Below are 16,868 nucleotides of genomic sequence, written 5' to 3'. Positions count from 1 at the left end.
ATAATAGGAATGCATCCTTAAAATTAACGTAACTAAGAAAACACCGTGTAGAATATTCATATGTCTTGAGAGAATCTGTATCTCTCTCAGTTTTTCTCACTCAGAAGGTGGATCTTCAACACGTCTCGGGTAGTCCGGCGGTTCCTCTTTCTGCAGCCAAGATGAAAGCGAAACCTTGTCCTGATTGTTGACATTTAACTGAAAGTTTAAAGAAATTTAGTAGGTAGTAAAATCACGTTTTTAAAACAAAGATGTCAAATCAGGTAAACAGCTGAACATAAAAAAATCTCTTTAATCGAACTGAAAGAGAGAGAGGCTTTATAACAACAAAAATAGGGTGTGAAATTATTGAAGAATTCGATACGACTGGACGATAATTTCAAGAACAGAGAGGATTGAGGCCCAAATTAATAAGTAGTTATGACTTATGAATGCTAATTGTTACCAGAACTGGTTTCAGACAATACGTATGTTGTCCCATAAACATAGTAAAAAATCTAGGTATTAGGAACCCTTTTACTCAAAAACTGTCCGTAGTTGAAGCTGTAGACAGATCCTTAGTCATTAACATATTATCTTCATCAATTTTCACAGCTAGGTAGTACCTATCTAGTACGTATAGAGTACCTATCTCTGCTGACATTAGAATCCCCTTAGTCAAAGTCCAATCCATCAGAAAGGTATTAATTTTATTTATTATTTTAAGCCAAGCTCAGTTTAGTCAAGACTAATTTCAAACTGTAAATTAAACATAAACGCACTGGCTAGCTCAAACTAACGTACAAGGTAAATCAACTGATGATTATTTTATTTTACATTTTGTCAGAGTTTCGTTTCCTTTCAACCCCTTATTTGCCAAGTCTGGCATAGAAACATGAGTAGTTTCATGCGCTCTGCCTACCTCTTTATGGGATACAGGCTGATTGTATGTATATTTGTAAATATTATTTTATGTAAACTTTATTGCACAATTCATTAAAAAGGTACAAAATTCGAACTTATTTACTGACAAGTTTTATGTGATAGATCAGTAAAAAACCTGAAGCTGTAAAAACAACCTAACAAAACCATCATATTTAGAATAAAACTGATGTAATATAAAACAAAATTAAAGTTTTTGAAATATAGAACGTTAACTAAGGTTTTTTTAGCAAAGTTATTTTTTAATCTTTAGTATAGTATGATTTAGGGGAGTGTACAAGTTTGTAATGGGGTGGCAACGCGCATGTGACACTCTTTGAGTTGCAGGCGTCCATAGGTTACGGTAACCGCTTTCCATCAGGCGGATCGTATGCTTGTTTGCCACCGACATAGTATAAAAAAAAATAAAAAAAACCTAAATTATTTAGTTAAATTGATTGTACCTTGGTTACAAATTTTGTTTAGTTTTTTTTTTATATTGTGAGATGTGTATCATAACCTAGAGGAACTACACTGTTCAGTTTTATAAATAGTGGCTAAAAATTAGTGGAAATTAATATATGAAATAAAAGTTTATCATAATACAGACTTAGGTATATACCTACGCTTACTTTGTACCTTATGCTCGTTTAGCATGTCGTGTACTGGATATAATGAACTAATAAATATTATGCATTATTTGTATAAAATCCTTTAACTGATGGTATCTGAAATAAAAACTTAGGTACACAGTAAATATAGACTAACTTAAAAATAACCAAATAATCCACCAAAATGAATTCCCACGGGAAGTACGAGTAATTAGTCAACTATGCCTATTACATCAATATTACTCGCTAAATTCTTTGGCCAAGGAATGGACCAAGCCTAGGGTTTCCTAGTACTATCGAAGAGGACCTTCTTTATACTCGTATATTATCTGAAGTAACTCTCTAACTTCACCATACCAGTCCAGTCTACTACATATTAGTAATGATCAATCCTTCTAAGTAGTACTAGTACCTATCAAATACCAGAAGCGATGTTATGCCTTATCGTATACTCCTTATGCTAAGAAATGATGATGGTTACACGTCGTCCTGTAGAAACAAACCCATTCGTTGTTTGTGAAATTTCTTAAAAATATTTATTAACATGTAAATATTTGTCTCTTAACTATTTAAAAACGCACTATAGAATAAATAGCTTTTTGGGTTTTCACCGGGCAAGTTGCCCAGAGATTCCTTGTACTTACTTACTTACTTTTACAGACATGATTTATGTTTTAGTTATGAAGATGACGGTTAATGCAGTACAAGGATATTTTCCATACCATCTTCGATTCCTATTTCTATATACCTCTATATAGAAAAAAATGGAGTAGGTATATATAATTGGTCGCTTATCTACCTAACAAATAAATAAAAAGTGGTAACGGTTCGGGAATCAGCAGATATCACATACGTCAGTATACCACATGTCGATATTCGAGTCCCTACACTTTTTATTGCATTTTTCTAAACACTCTCTCATCCGTCACTATCCGATGACATCACGGCGCTTTTTAGTGGCAAGGACGAACCTGTTTAGTCGGACCTGATTACAGTCTTCTAATCACATGTAAAAGCTACCACATAAGTACCATTCTTTAACACATGAGCTTCTTCTACTCCATGCTTTTAACATTGTGCTTAAAACTATAAACTTAAAACTATACATACATAGAAAGAAAGAAAGAAAAAATATTTATTTGGTATAAGAACAGTATAGGTACAACACACTACAAATAGAGTGAACCGGTATACCAAATAGGATGCCGCTCAGCGTAGACCATGTCTAAGAGACACGGCACTGATTTTCAGGGCACCCATAATTAAAACTAAACTTAAAACTACTTATGACAAGATCAAAACAGACATACATACAATCACGCCTGTATCCCATGAAGGGGTAGGCAGAGCACATAAAACTACTCAACTTCTCTACTTAAAACTATGTGTATATTAAAAGACGTAGTACCTTGAAGTTTCTGGGCCTTATAGTATTGTTCGAAAATAAATGAATATTCTATTTCGGAACACCTGAACCTTGCAAAAAAAATTTACCGGATTATCAAATGAAAGTAAGAAAACTAATTAACGTTTGCCTCCTAGATAGTTATGATTACCAAGACCTGTTCTTTGTCAAAAGAAAAAGGTACCCGTTCTAAATGTCTGCTTGTGTATTCGTGTAGTCCCGGCAGTGCTAAGTTGCCGAGGTACCGAACCCGTCCTTTACAGAATGATTTACATTCCTCACTGTTATAAAATTAAAAACGCATCCATTCTACTGTACGTAGAAAGCAAACTGGACTGTACTTAGAATCCGTGAATCCGGACATATTAAACTTGGGTACCCGGACCTTGATAACACGGACCTAGCCACAAATCCGGATTTATATAACACTACATAAAAGCGAGCCAGGCACCTCATACACGAAACGCACATGCGACTGCGATCGATACTGAAGAAATAATAAACTTTAATGTTTAGAGACACATGAAATGATGACGACCGGTCTGGCCTAGCGCGTAGTGACCCTGCTACGCCGCGGTCCCGGGTTCGAATCCCGATAAGGGCATTTATTTGTGTAATGAATACAGATATTTGTTCCTGAGTCATGGATGTTTTTCTATGTATATATTTATATAATTAAGTATATCGTCGTCGCCTAGCACCCATAGTACAAGCTTTGCTTAGTTTGGGGCCAGGTTGATCTGTGTAAGGTATCCCCCAATATTTATTATTTATTTATTTATTTACATACACACAAACGCATAAATGAGCAAATCCCTAACATGAGCTATGTGTCACTGAAGGGCTCCTAATCGGATCATCATCAGCAGTTCTTTCATCAATCTCTTAACACGAGCTATGCGTTTTTGAGGAGTTCCGTTCTGATCATCATCAGTTCCACTTCGTCAAATGTAAGTCCTTGTCCTTATTCATAATCCAAAACATTAGAGAGACCTTGGTGATAATACAAAAGTCACTACAAGTGTGCCGTTCAAATTTGAGAAGTTCCCTTGGTCTTTCATGGATTGGTATCCAAAGGAGATCACCAAAACTCCAGCATGATCGAAATCTGACTTGAAACCTCAAAGTGCTTAAAAAACTTAACTCGTTAAATTCGTCGTTGAAGAGTTCCGCTATGATCATCATAAACTGTTCCACTTCACCATATGTGACTGTTTTGAATGGAAATGCATGATGTTCTAATAAAACACAAAAATCACTATATATTATGCGCCTTTCAGACTTTAGGAGTTTTCTCGATTTCTCCAGAATCCAATTATCAGAACTGGCTTTCAATAATATGTACATACACTAAAAAAAATCGAAACCTGTCTACTTAGTAACAAACATCAAACATTACACACGAATTGATAAATGATAACCTCCTCGAAATTTGGAAGTTGGTTAAAAACACAAGTTTTTAAAATTGATAATTAAAACTAGGTACCTTATATTATTTAAATTACCTTTTACAATTTTTTTTATACCACGTCGGCGGCAGGTAAGAGGAAAAGAAGTCACCGGAAACTTTGGACACCTGCAACTCAAGGGGTGTCACATGCGCGTTGCCGACCCATTAGAAACTAAGTACACTCCTTTTTGAAGAATCCATACTGTAGTTCATCGGAAATACCAAAACTATGCTTTATTTCGTGCTACCCTAATAAGGAATTCTGGTAGTGATCGCATACATCGATAAGACCGCCTGTTGCTGCCTTTATTTTCAATGTAATTCTGTTATTAAATTTGTAAACCTGTTATCTTTGTGGGGCAATAAAGAAGATTAACTTATTTACTTACTTAAAAAGTAAAGTAGTGTGTAAGTGCGTTTTTACATTATCCGATCCGATATCGGATGTAGGAAAGATTTCAAAATAAAAAAATCAAAGATGGTGGCGTAAATATACGGGACATGGGATGGGTCCGACATCCGATATCGGAACGGATGATGTGAAAACGCACTACTAAGAGAAACTATGTAAGAGACATAGAGTCATCGAGTATTTTGCCGAACACGCAGAAAATAGACGGGCCGAACCGCACCAGAAAGGTTCCTTTTGTGCCTATGTTTGGTATGAAACCCTAAAAAAGAGAAAGCCAATTCTTAGGTTTATTTTACAGTTCTGGATTAAGCTTGAGTTTAGCTATATATAAACAATAATAATAACATTTGTCGGACACTATCCCGGTGAGTCACTCGGGCACATTGCACAGACATGACCTCATAACTAGGATAATTCACCAGCAGTTAGTATTTTCCATACAATCTTGTGGACCGCGAAGTATCGTACTACAAGTAGGTACTTACTACTTACCTGCGCCAGTTCTCGAAAATGGTCGAGATACTTGGTTGATTCGACGATCATCGTCGTTTCGGCGAACGATCTCATAGGCAAAAGTGAGCGACACTCGCTAGGGGTGAGATGCAGAAGGCGGTACTCCTGTACACGGCGCGTAGGTCGGTCACCTTGGGCCCTGCCTGCCCCGCTGCTGGATGTATTTAAAAAATAACCATGTACCTGGAGTCTTTCTTTTCCCTTTCTTATATCATTGTTTTTGTATCTTTTGTATTTTTAGCATAAGCTACAGAAAATATTTTGACATACCAACGTCAACGAGTTTTAATCACAGACAACCGCAGAACAGAAAGATCACTGCACAGACCATACAGGTTGTTTGATAGCGAAGTACGTACTAAGTAGAAAATATCAAAGAATTATAGCAGAGAACGACATAATTACTTATGTTTTAATAGCCAAGCCGAAACGGCAGATTTAACATTTTAAAATTGTACTGAAACACATCCAACTTATCAGTACGTATAAAACCATGAGTCGTTTATGTAAATGGCCTTGGAGATGATGAAATGAGAAAATGAGCCAAATAAATATCTGTAAGTACTCCTCACACTAATAAATACCCTTGGCGGGATTCGAACAAGGGACATCAGCTTTAGCAGGCCGGCAGGGCCAGTCCAATCCAATATGTACAAGGATTTCACTCCAGAGTTGTGGGTTCAAATCCCGTTGCGTGGCCAACCAACTTAAACATTGTAATTTTTTTTATTGCAATATCTATTCTTATTTCTCAATGAATGTATTTTTTTATTTTTGTTTTATTTTATTTCACTTATAATTGTGTAAATTATGTACAACACACAAAACAACATTGTATACATTAGGTTAGGCTCCCTCAGAAAAGGTTTTCTTCTTTTGAAGATGAATTAATATTAATTTCTTTATTTTATAATTTATTTGGTATAATAAGAAAGAAAAAAAAACAAAAAGTAGAAATTTCGAAATAAAATGGAAAAAAATCACCTAGAAGTTAGCATATTTAGCTGATGGCTGGTACCACAGGGCCACGGACACATTATCGTTCCTGTCGAAATTTCATAGCATCTTGTAACTCAAATAGTATAGAGTTTGACGTAGCTTTGGCAATACGCACACATGCGTATATATAATAAATATACAAAATGAACGTAGTTTATGGAAAAGGATCTAACCCACAAACATTGCCAATAGAATTTAAACTTTCTGACAATAACAATAGTCATTCATTTCAATGGCAATTTTATGGAGATAAATCCTTTTCGCTAAACTACGTCCAAATTTTCGTAATTATAAATTGTCAAAACGCTGCGCGATTTGACATAGGTCTTGCCTCCTCGAGGCCCGCCGGCCGTCTGACATTTTTGACAATAAGGACACATGTATACGATTGACGTATGAAAGAAAGAGAAACGAAACCGCATAAAATGGCCGTTTTCTGTTGAATTCATGATATCGTAAATGATGATAAATCTTTGTATATACGATAATAAAAAATATTTCCTTCTACGAGAGACTAGATAATTTGGAAACCTTCACTTTAAAGTAGGTTAGACTGATTAAAGTTGCATATTTTTTTCACAATGTTAGTTAAACGAAAAATTAAGGCCTTACTTTGGATTAAATTTCTATCGAGAAAATTGTAAGCATTCGTGTTTCGAGCTGTACAAAAATTTCAATCATATAGTCAAGATATACATATCCAAAAATCAGATCTCTAGGTTTCCGGGGCTAAGCACACCAGTGAATCTAAAATCCTAATATTTATCGATGCATGGCCTTTGCTGAAAAACTTACAATGTCTGATTTTTAGGTACATGACTAGGACAATTTTTTTTAGAATAAGTATTCAAAAGGTTCAAAAGATCTCGTAAAACTTTGTGGGGCTGATTTAAGAATTATAAAAATGTGTGGAATACAAAGAAATGCTATTAAATTTGCAATACGAATGCTAAGAATTGGGGATCTAGTGGTGTTGACCGATTTCCGTTCCTTTAGTAGGATTTAAATGGCTATTAGTGGAGATATTATTGAACACAATCAACCGGTAGAAGTTCAAAAATTGGCCTCCAGTTTCTATGCGGAAATTGACATACTTAAATGATTTAAGCGTCAATAAATTCTCAAGGCTGATTAGTAGGTATGTATGTGTTAGAAAATACTGTTTATGAGTTTCATGTTTACGACATCCCGAAAATAGCGGGTCACAACTGGATGAGACTAACCCAGGACCGGGAGAAGTGGCGTACTAGAAGAGAAGCCTATGCTCAGCAGTGGACGATAAAGGGCTGATAGGATGATGATGATGTTTATGAATCATCATTGACCATTTTCGCGGGCCGTAAGTAAGTTATAGTTGGTTATAGAGACTTTCAAACGTCTGGTAAAGCTTGCGGCCGGCGGAAATGGTCTGGCAATACTAATTATCAATTCATATAAGAGCACCTCCAACACTTTTGATGTTTTGGGTGTCCATTCGCTTACTATCAGCCGACCTGTCTTCTCGTTTGCCTTCTATTGCATAAAAAATAACAGTAACTATATAAGTAGATTCATTCTTGAAAAAAATACGAAGGTTTCTTCAGAAAACAACTTACAACATGTCCCTGTAAAACGTCTTTTTCCAAATGTACACTCACTGGTATCTATCTCCGGTCATCAGATACGCGGATACCAGGGCCACAGAAGTCATTAGGAGGCTCGACCCTCTGACGAGCCATGTCAGTAGCACACCAGCAGCTCCTATTGAAGCGAGAATGGTTCTTTCTTCCATTCCGCTTAGAAGAAATACATGCTTAGGACTACTTTGTCAACAATCAATCAGAAAATTACTTACAACATGTCCCTGTAAAACGTCTTCTTCCAAATGTACACCCATTGGTATCTATCCCCGGTCATCAGATACGCGGATACCAGGGCCACAGAAGTCATTAGGAGGCTCGACCCTCTGACGAGCCATGTCAGGAGCACACCAGCAGCTCCTATCGAGGCAAGAATGGCTGTTTTCTTCCGTTCCGCTTCTTCGAAGCGGATTGCTGATTTTTCTGTCATGGTGTTATGTTGAGTTCATAGTATTTGTGAAATCTGGAACAAGAGAATTGAATAAGATTTTACAGGTTAGACTTTTCAAGAGTGACAGAGTTCAGGATCAGGATGCAGGTATACATATAAGAGGCTAATCGTTCACGCACTGTATATGTAAGTAAAGTATAGGAGATACAGTTTGGCAAAAAAGAATAGAACTAGTACTGTCTTACCTATCAAATATTTCCCGCATTCGGTAGCAAAGTTTGTTTAACCATCATGCCTCGAAACCCTCGCATTGCTCAAGACTCCACTTTATCTCGCTACACTTGCGGTTCATTATTGGAACCTTTCGCTTGCTCAGGTATCATATTGGCATTTGCGGTTATACAACTTAGCCCCTTGTAAAACAAGTAACAATTTTTTTCGAAAATGTTCCAGAAACTTCTCATAGAACGTTCATTGCAAAAGTGTATTAAGTACTTGATTAGTAGGTAAGTGATCATCATTCACTTGCCCTTTTCCCATTACTTGGGGTCGGCGCATTAGATCTTCCATTCTGCTCTATCAGCCGTCATTTCCATGCTTTTCGCTCTCAAATCATTCTTCACACAGTCGATCCATCTTTTCTTAGGCCTTCCACTATTGTATTGTACGTGGTCGAATGCATATAGTGACCCTGCGGCAGTCCACCCAAGGCGGAGACGGAATTCGTTGGTGGTTTAGACGGTAGGTAAACTGATTCGTTCGTCATCGCCCCTGATCCTCCCGGACCGGATGGCATGTGTAAATGCATTTCCCATACGTAAAAAAAAAAACTATTACCCTTATATCCATCCACCTTCATATTTACCACTCGTTTTAAGTATAAAACATTGCTATCATCCCTCCGCATTAGGTACATGACATGCAAATCTACTTTCTCTCACCTTGTCTGTCACTGGCGCTACTCTCAGGCTTCCTTTTTAACCCCTGACGCAAAAAAGACGGGGTGTTATAAGTTTGACGTGTCTGTCTGTCTGTCTGTTTGTCTGTGTGTCTGTCTGTGGCATCGTATCTCCCGAACGGATGAACCGATTTAACTTTATTAATAACCATTAAAACATACTTATAAAAACACTTAAATTAAAATCTTACAAATAAAATAAAACTAAATTATAACTAAATCACTACTTAAAAATAAGCTTATAATAAATAATACTAAAGAAATAACTAGAAAATAATAATAAAAATAAAAGAACCCAATTATAAAAAGAAAAAACCATCTAACAAATCCGCCTGCGGCATGGTGCCCATTATGCTGGCGGCATTTCCTCGCTGTATCGCCAGTGCGATACGTTGCGAGAAATACGCGCCAGCTCTAGGGTCTCCAGTAGAGTCGATAAGCCGAGCCGACAGAGCTCCCACAAAGGCTTTCATGTCGGCCGACCAAGGACCCAGTGTCTCCATAGCAATTAAGCGCCGCAAACTCGTAGTCCTTAAGCAAGGACGAGTATTTGCGGCGCTTGAGAATCTGGGCCTGGTCAGCCGCACCACCGGCCTGAGTGCGGGTCGCCTGGATATGGGACTGCGCGAAGGTATCTACGCAAGTAGCGTCCCATACCAGGGCTCTGCCTAGTTTCCACGGCACCAAAGTGGCCCCGTCGGGACGCTTGCCATCGTCCCTTACCATACCTGTGGGTTCGAGAACTGCAGGCACAGAGGCGGTGGCAAGCGAGCGACGGACCAAATCATTAATGGCGCCATGGCGAAACAGGCGACCGGCGCTTTTGCTGCATGAAAGTCCATGTCGGCCCAGCTCATCGACATTTTCGCCGCAGGAGCACTTGTGAGGGATACATATTTTGGACCCAAGCCTTAAGCATATAGCTATTCTCAAGCTACTTGGGTCCAAAACAGTACCAATCTGTCGCGATGGAAGTGCCCGAAGCCAGTGGCCGGACTCGGGAACTGAGACGGCGAGGATTCGGGCACGTTCAAAATCGTCCGGACTCTCAACCAGTAGTGTATCATGGGCTGCTTTTAGGAGGGGAGAGTCCCAAGCCCGCTGGCTGTGACGGGCGACCGGGATGTCCGCACTTGGACATGATTCACACCAGGCCTCCCTGGCCTCCTTCAGACTCGCTATCTCATCATCAGGTATCTGAGTACGGTTCAAAATAATACCGACGAGAGACAGCGAGCCGTATACAGAAGCCAGGAAAGCGGGTAGAGCCGAACTGGTCGAAGTGCGGACACCCAGACCACCAAGCCTTACAGGAAAAACCGCTTGGGCCCACGACCTTGTATCAAGATGGATGTTGAGAGTTTTGGAGAGAGTTGCCTGAAGTGAGGAATCTATGGAGGACAAAATAGATGGAAATTTCCAAATTGGGCAACTGCGGAGTAAATACATGAATTTAGGCGTAAATAAACAAAACCGGATAATGAAAAGGGCCATATGGGGATTTATTTGAAATAGAAGATCTGAGGTGTTATTAAATAAATTCAACTTACAGTTAATAACGGGTTCGATCGATTCATCAAAAATAGGTGAGCCTAAAAGAGTGAGGGATGTTTTCGAATGAACAGAAATATTTGGTAGAATGGCGTTGAAATTGGTTAAAATGTCTATTTTTGTATTCAAGGGAACGTGATCTGGAATGTAGATTTCGCATTTGGTAAAATTTAAAGCCAGGCCGATTTCTGAGAATTTATCTATGATAGACTGTATATCTTGTAGCACGGTGGGTGCGTCCCCGCCGAGAGAGCCATCATCCAAGTACCACAAGTTGAATTTAGAATTTAGATTAAGAACCGATTTAGATTTAGTTTTTTTTGTCTGTGCTGAGTTAGTCGGGAATGTTCTTAGCCATGTTTCATGAAAATCGGTCTACTATATCGCAGTCGTGGGTTTCTTCAAAATTTTAATTTTGTGGTTAGGTACACAGGCTAAAATAAAAAGGACCGTTCAAACTTTGCATAGTGACTTTTGAAGTTATAGTGAACAACTTTTATTATGGGATCAATGTTGAAATCTCGTAAAAAAATTTGACTTTTCCATAGAAATGAGCGGCATCATGATAATCGAAATGTATGAAACAGCCAATTTTTTTCTCGATTTCAGCATTGGTCTCACAATAAAAGTCCCTATGCAAAGTTTGAACGGGTCTTTTTATTTCACCGTGTATACTCATTCCTAAATAGAAAAAAAATCAAATGTTTTTTTTTTAGAATTGTGAAAAAAAAACATGAAAAAAAAACCGAGCACCATGGTTTTTTTTTTCTAAATATGTTTTGTTTTTCAGATGAACAAATAATTCCACAATAACGGTTTTTCGTGAATCGTAACGTGTTTCAATAACAATAACGTACATTTTAATTCGATTAACATTCAACTCAGTATAATTACAAACGTTTATTGGGGTATCCCCGATGCGGCGTGCAGCGTGGAGGGAGAGGCGGTGGTGTTGCCAACAGTAAATAGCGATAACTACCACCTATAGATTTCGTAAATGTTACTTTTATAAGACCAGAAATTAAAGTTATTTGATTAAATTCGTTTAATAGTTAACATTAAGTCTAAAAAACCGTATAAATGTATTAACTGCTTTACAAATTCTGAGATTTCGTACATTAGAAAAAAAAACATACTCCAGAAAACAGAAACTTTTTTCAAGCCAGAAAAAACCGTTTTTTTGCAACCCTCATCATCATCATCAGCCCGCTGCAGTCCACTGCTGGACATAGGCCTCCCCCAAGGTACGCCACAGAGCCCGGTCTGCTGCTTTATGCATCCAGTTTCCGCCAGCCCCCCTATGCAAATCATCCCGCCATCTAGCCAGAGGGTGTCCCACACTACGTTTACCAAGACGCGGTCTCCACTCCAGAACACGCTTGCTCCAGCGGTTATCGGTTCTGCGACATATGTGGCCAGCCCCACAGCCTTTTTTGCAACCCTACTCATTCCGAATCCTGTTCAGTCTTGTCATACCACACACCCAACGCAACATTTTCATTCACAAGCAATCTTCTCTCATCCTTATTCTTGATGGCCCAGTAGGCCTAGCACATGATTGCCGCGAGAGTATGTCGCCGCGAGATAGATGACACGTCTTTGTCTAATTGTATTAATGACATAAGGACGGGTTAGTTTATCTCGCGGCGACATACTCTCGCGGCAATCATGTGCTAGGCCTACAGCACTCACTTCCTTACAATAAACACATACCTTCTTACTTGATAAGTAAGTAGTTGCAAATATTGTTGACCACTGAAATTTAAATCTAGACCGTTGGCCAGTACTTTATCTTGGCTACCGCGTATCAGGTGTCGATCAGACTATTTTAAACGCTGTATCATTGGGTGAAAAGTACTAATTTTGTTTGCAAAGCGTATTGTTTCCGTGTGACCACATATATTATGCCTCCATCTAAGGCAGTGTTTTTCAAAGTGTGGGTCGCGACCCCCAGGGGGGTCGCGGCATTTATCCAGGGGGGTCGCGAAGTTCAGCTTTAAGATAAACTTATGACAGGCTGGTTAAATTTTTGTTTAACTTAAAAAAGTCAAATTCTTGAAAATTAAAAGGTTAATCTTAAAACAACTTCATCATCATCCTTGCGTTATCCCGGCATTTGCCACGGTTCATGGGAGCCTGGTGTCCGCTTTGACAACTAATCCCAAGATTTGGTATAGGCACTTGTTTTACGAAAGCGACTGCCATCTGACCTTCCAACCCGAAGGGTAACTAGACCTTATTGGAATTAGTCCGGTTTCCTCACGATGTTTTCCTTCACCGAAAAGCGACTGGCAAATATCAAATGACATTTCGCACATAAGTTCCGAAATAGTTATTTGTTATACAAGGGGGCAAAGTTGTATTTTAACGCCGAGTGTGGAACTGAAAAACGAGCAAGTGAAAGGATTCTATAGTTGAACCACGAGCGAAGCGAGTGGTTCTAGAATAGAATCCTGAACTTGCGAGTTTTTTAACACACGAGAAGTAAAATACATTTGCACCCGAGTATAACACAAAACTTTTCCCCTCACTTTAGCGAGGAAACTACAACTTGCTACAACGCAAAAAATGCGTTTATCACTGCTTCCAGTAGTTCCACAGGTGGTAAATCATGTTTGTTACTAAATTCACCTACTTTTATCAACTTTAAAGCTGTTAATTTGACTTTATTCGAGGTCAAATTACTTTACCCACTAGTGGATAAAATGCGTTTTTACCCGCTGGTATTAAAGGACAAAAGACGTGTTTCCGAGCTAGTGACGGGAAAAACTCATTACACATCACTAAGGAATTCAAGAAAAGGCAGAGCATGTTTATTCTTTATTTCTTAACTACTTAGGGTCGGTTACACCAAACCGTGTGTCTCCATTAAAGCGTTCGTTCATGCGCGGATCCAGAGGGGGGGGGGTCATGACCCCCATGACCCCCATGACCTGGGGGGAGGGGGTCATGGGGGTCATGACCCCCCCCCCCCCCCCGGAGCCTAAGTTGGCCATACAAATAGACCACTTGACCCCCCCCCCCCCCCTGGGGCCCCGGGCCTTTACCACGTGACCCCCCCCCCCGGGCACGAAGCTGGATCCGCGCTAGCGTTCGTTAAAATATTGTATGGGAAGTTTCATAGACGTTTGCTGAGTGATATGTCTGTCAAATGTGGTTGATGCAACTGGCCCTTAATGTCAAAATTTTACCTACCGAAAACATGTACACAGTAAGTTAACAGTAGATCTCACAAGAGAGTAAAATTACATATTGATGGCGAAAGTGTGTATTGAATCCTAAGCAGTAAGGGAATCGCCCACCTATGTGGAAATAATTTTGCTACACTTTTGCATGGAAGAAACGACCCCATTCCGAAATGGTTGAATGGTGAAAAAACAGGTAAAATAGTCTTTTTTAGGGTTCCGTAGTCAACTAGGAACCCTTATAGTTTCGCCATGTCTGTCTGTCCGTCCGTCCGTCCGTCCGTCCGTCCGTCCGTCCGTCCGTCCGTCCGTCCGTCCGTCCGTCCGTCCGTCCGTCCGTCCGTCCGTCCGTCCGCGGATAATCTCAGTAACCGTAAGCACTAGAAAGCTGAAATTTGGTACCAATATGTATATCAATCACGCCAACAAAGTGCAAAAATAAAAAATGGGAAAAAATATTTCATTAGGGTACCCCCCCTACATGCAAAGTGGGGGCTGATATTTTTTTTCATTCCAACCCCAACGTATGATATATTGTTGGATAGGTATTTAACAATGAATAAGGGTTTACTAAGATCATTTTTTGATAATATTAATAGTTTCGGAAATAATCGCTCTTAAAGGAAAAAAAAATGCGTCCCCCCCCCTCTAACTTTTGAACCATATGTTTAAAAAATATGAAAAAAATCACCAAAGTAGAACTTTATAAAAACTTTCTAGGAAAATTGTTTTGAACTTGATAGGTTCAGTAGTTTTTGAGAAAAATACGAAAAACTACGGAACCCTACACTGAGCGTGGCCCGACACGCTCTTGGCCGGTTTTTTTAATAACTTAACAGTGTTTCCCAAAATTGCCCACGATTATGGATTTTCTAAGTACGATGTAGTTCTACGTCCTGTTCTTTGTTGTGTTACATTTTTTTAGTTAGTTTTATCATTACAGATAAAGGACAGCCATTGGCCTATTTGACCACAGTGACATTGACACTTGCCACTGACAATTCTGTGTCTATTTCTGGTAGATAAGTAACATTGTTACTCAGCGTCAATATTGCCTTGTCGAACAGGCAATGAACGACAATGACAATTTATCCCTCCAGGCATCTCCAGGCGGCGCCTGTGCAAGTGTCTAGGCATGCCACTGTCATTCATATGTGAGAGAGAGAAAAAACATATCATCTTCCCGCTCTCACGTATGAAATTCTTTATCAGTGCAATGGACATGCAATGGACTAATAGGGTGGCGCCATCTGTCATAACCTTTGAGTGTGCCTCCTCATTGTCACTGTGGCAAAGGGCACATATTTTATCGGACAAAAGCATGGTCTTACGCCGTGGCTTGCGTGGGCGACGGTCGCGCGATGGTCGCGCGACGGCGATGCGACGCATACGAAATCAAACCTTATCGATATGGAAGTATGAGACGCGACGGCGACGGTCGCGCGACCGTCGCCCACGCAAGACACGGCGTAATCATTCAACAACCGACAAAGATTATTGTTCAATAGATATTTGCTTGCTTGCTTTGTTTTGTTTGCTTGCTTGCTTTAAATTTCGATTATTTTGGATCAAATAAAGATTATAATTGAGAAAAAAAAACATCCATACTAATATTATAAATGAGAAAGTGTGTGTGTATGTTTGTTTGTCCGTCTTTCACGACAAAACAGAGCGACGAGTTGACGTGATCTTTTAAGTGGAGATAGTTGAAGGGATGGAAAGATTGGAAAGTGACATAGATTTTGTCTCTTTCTAACGCGAGCAAAGCAGCGGCCAAAAGCTTAGTGGTTAATAAATATATAGGTATTTGTTTTACAAGGGAATAAAATTGATGTTTAACCATTAAGGCTATTGATACACAAACGAAAAAGTGTAAAATTAAAATTTGAACAATAAAAAATGGAAGTTGGAGCGTTGCGAGGGTTTTAAGGCACGAGCGATTCAAATTTTGCTCCGATCTCCCGTCCCGTCCTGATTTGACATGATTATTATATTTGGCTAAATGGTTATTTTGCACAATAATTTGTGCAAAATAACCCACTACGCCTTATACGAACAGCGTGCGTATTAGCCGAATGGCATTTCTCCGACGCCAAACGAAAACGAAACGCCGCGCCAGTTAGTCTGGCTCTGTCGCGCCAATACGCACGAGCGATAGAGATAGATATCTACTAGCGTTTCGTTTCGTGAGCGTTTGTGCCATTCGGCTACGCACCCTGGTAAATAAACTTAAAATGAATGTTCACCAATTTATTATGTAAATATACCAATATATATTATTCTTTGGTACCAAGTTGAAAATAAACTGTGTGATAAGTAAATTGTGTCCCATTCAATACTACATGTTATTCTTTTTGCTTGGTTCCTGTATGTAAAAATAAATAAAACAACTCAAACAGGCTCCCTAACTCATAAAACCCAGCAAAGTGTAAATTAACTCCGCATTTGTAAACAAGTGCACTAACGTTCAATAAACTCAAAACAAACTAATAAAAAACAAAACACTGGCCATAAGCAAAGACGAAAGACAAAAGAAATACTAGAAAACCTACCATAAAAATGTATCACAAGTAAAAAAAGCCGAAACTATGCGATTAACGTTACAAAACACGAGTAGCGTGCGCACGCGACGATAGACGTGACAACACTGGGTTTGATTAATAGTTATTACACTATAGTGCAGTGATAATGAAAAGTATAAATAACGTTATTTTTAACGTTTCCTGAAACGAATGACGATGTCGCTAGTCGCATAATCGTTGTTTTTCATTGTACACATATATTATATCCTTATAACGTATGTTAAATAAAATTTTGTCGATGATATTTTATAAATAATAAATAATACACACATGTGATAAAAATACTATAATA

At 38.9% G+C, this 16,868-nt stretch overlaps 1 protein-coding gene across 1 annotated transcript in view; it reads right to left on the bottom strand.

The window, feature by feature from the left end:
• Positions 1-16,633, bottom strand: part of LOC125238084 (long-chain fatty acid transport protein 1-like) — a 38,162-nt gene extending 21,529 nt beyond the window's left edge. Inside the window, exons 1-2 of the mRNA XM_048145373.1 lie at positions 16,547-16,633; positions 8,125-8,372 (exon numbers count right to left, since the gene is read on the bottom strand). Of these exons, the coding sequence (XP_048001330.1) occupies positions 8,125-8,339 (215 nt within the window). The 5' untranslated portion in view covers positions 8,340-8,372; positions 16,547-16,633. The remainder of the gene's footprint in view (positions 1-8,124; positions 8,373-16,546) is intronic.
• Positions 16,634-16,868: the final 235 nt, after the last annotated feature.

The sequence above is a fragment of the Leguminivora glycinivorella genome, chromosome 22 (genome assembly GCF_023078275.1).
Source record: "Leguminivora glycinivorella isolate SPB_JAAS2020 chromosome 22, LegGlyc_1.1, whole genome shotgun sequence".
NCBI classification, from domain to species: Eukaryota; Metazoa; Arthropoda; class Insecta; order Lepidoptera; family Tortricidae; genus Leguminivora; species Leguminivora glycinivorella.
Note: the sequence above shows the minus strand (reverse complement) of the source record. Positions and strands in the feature narration are given on the sequence as shown.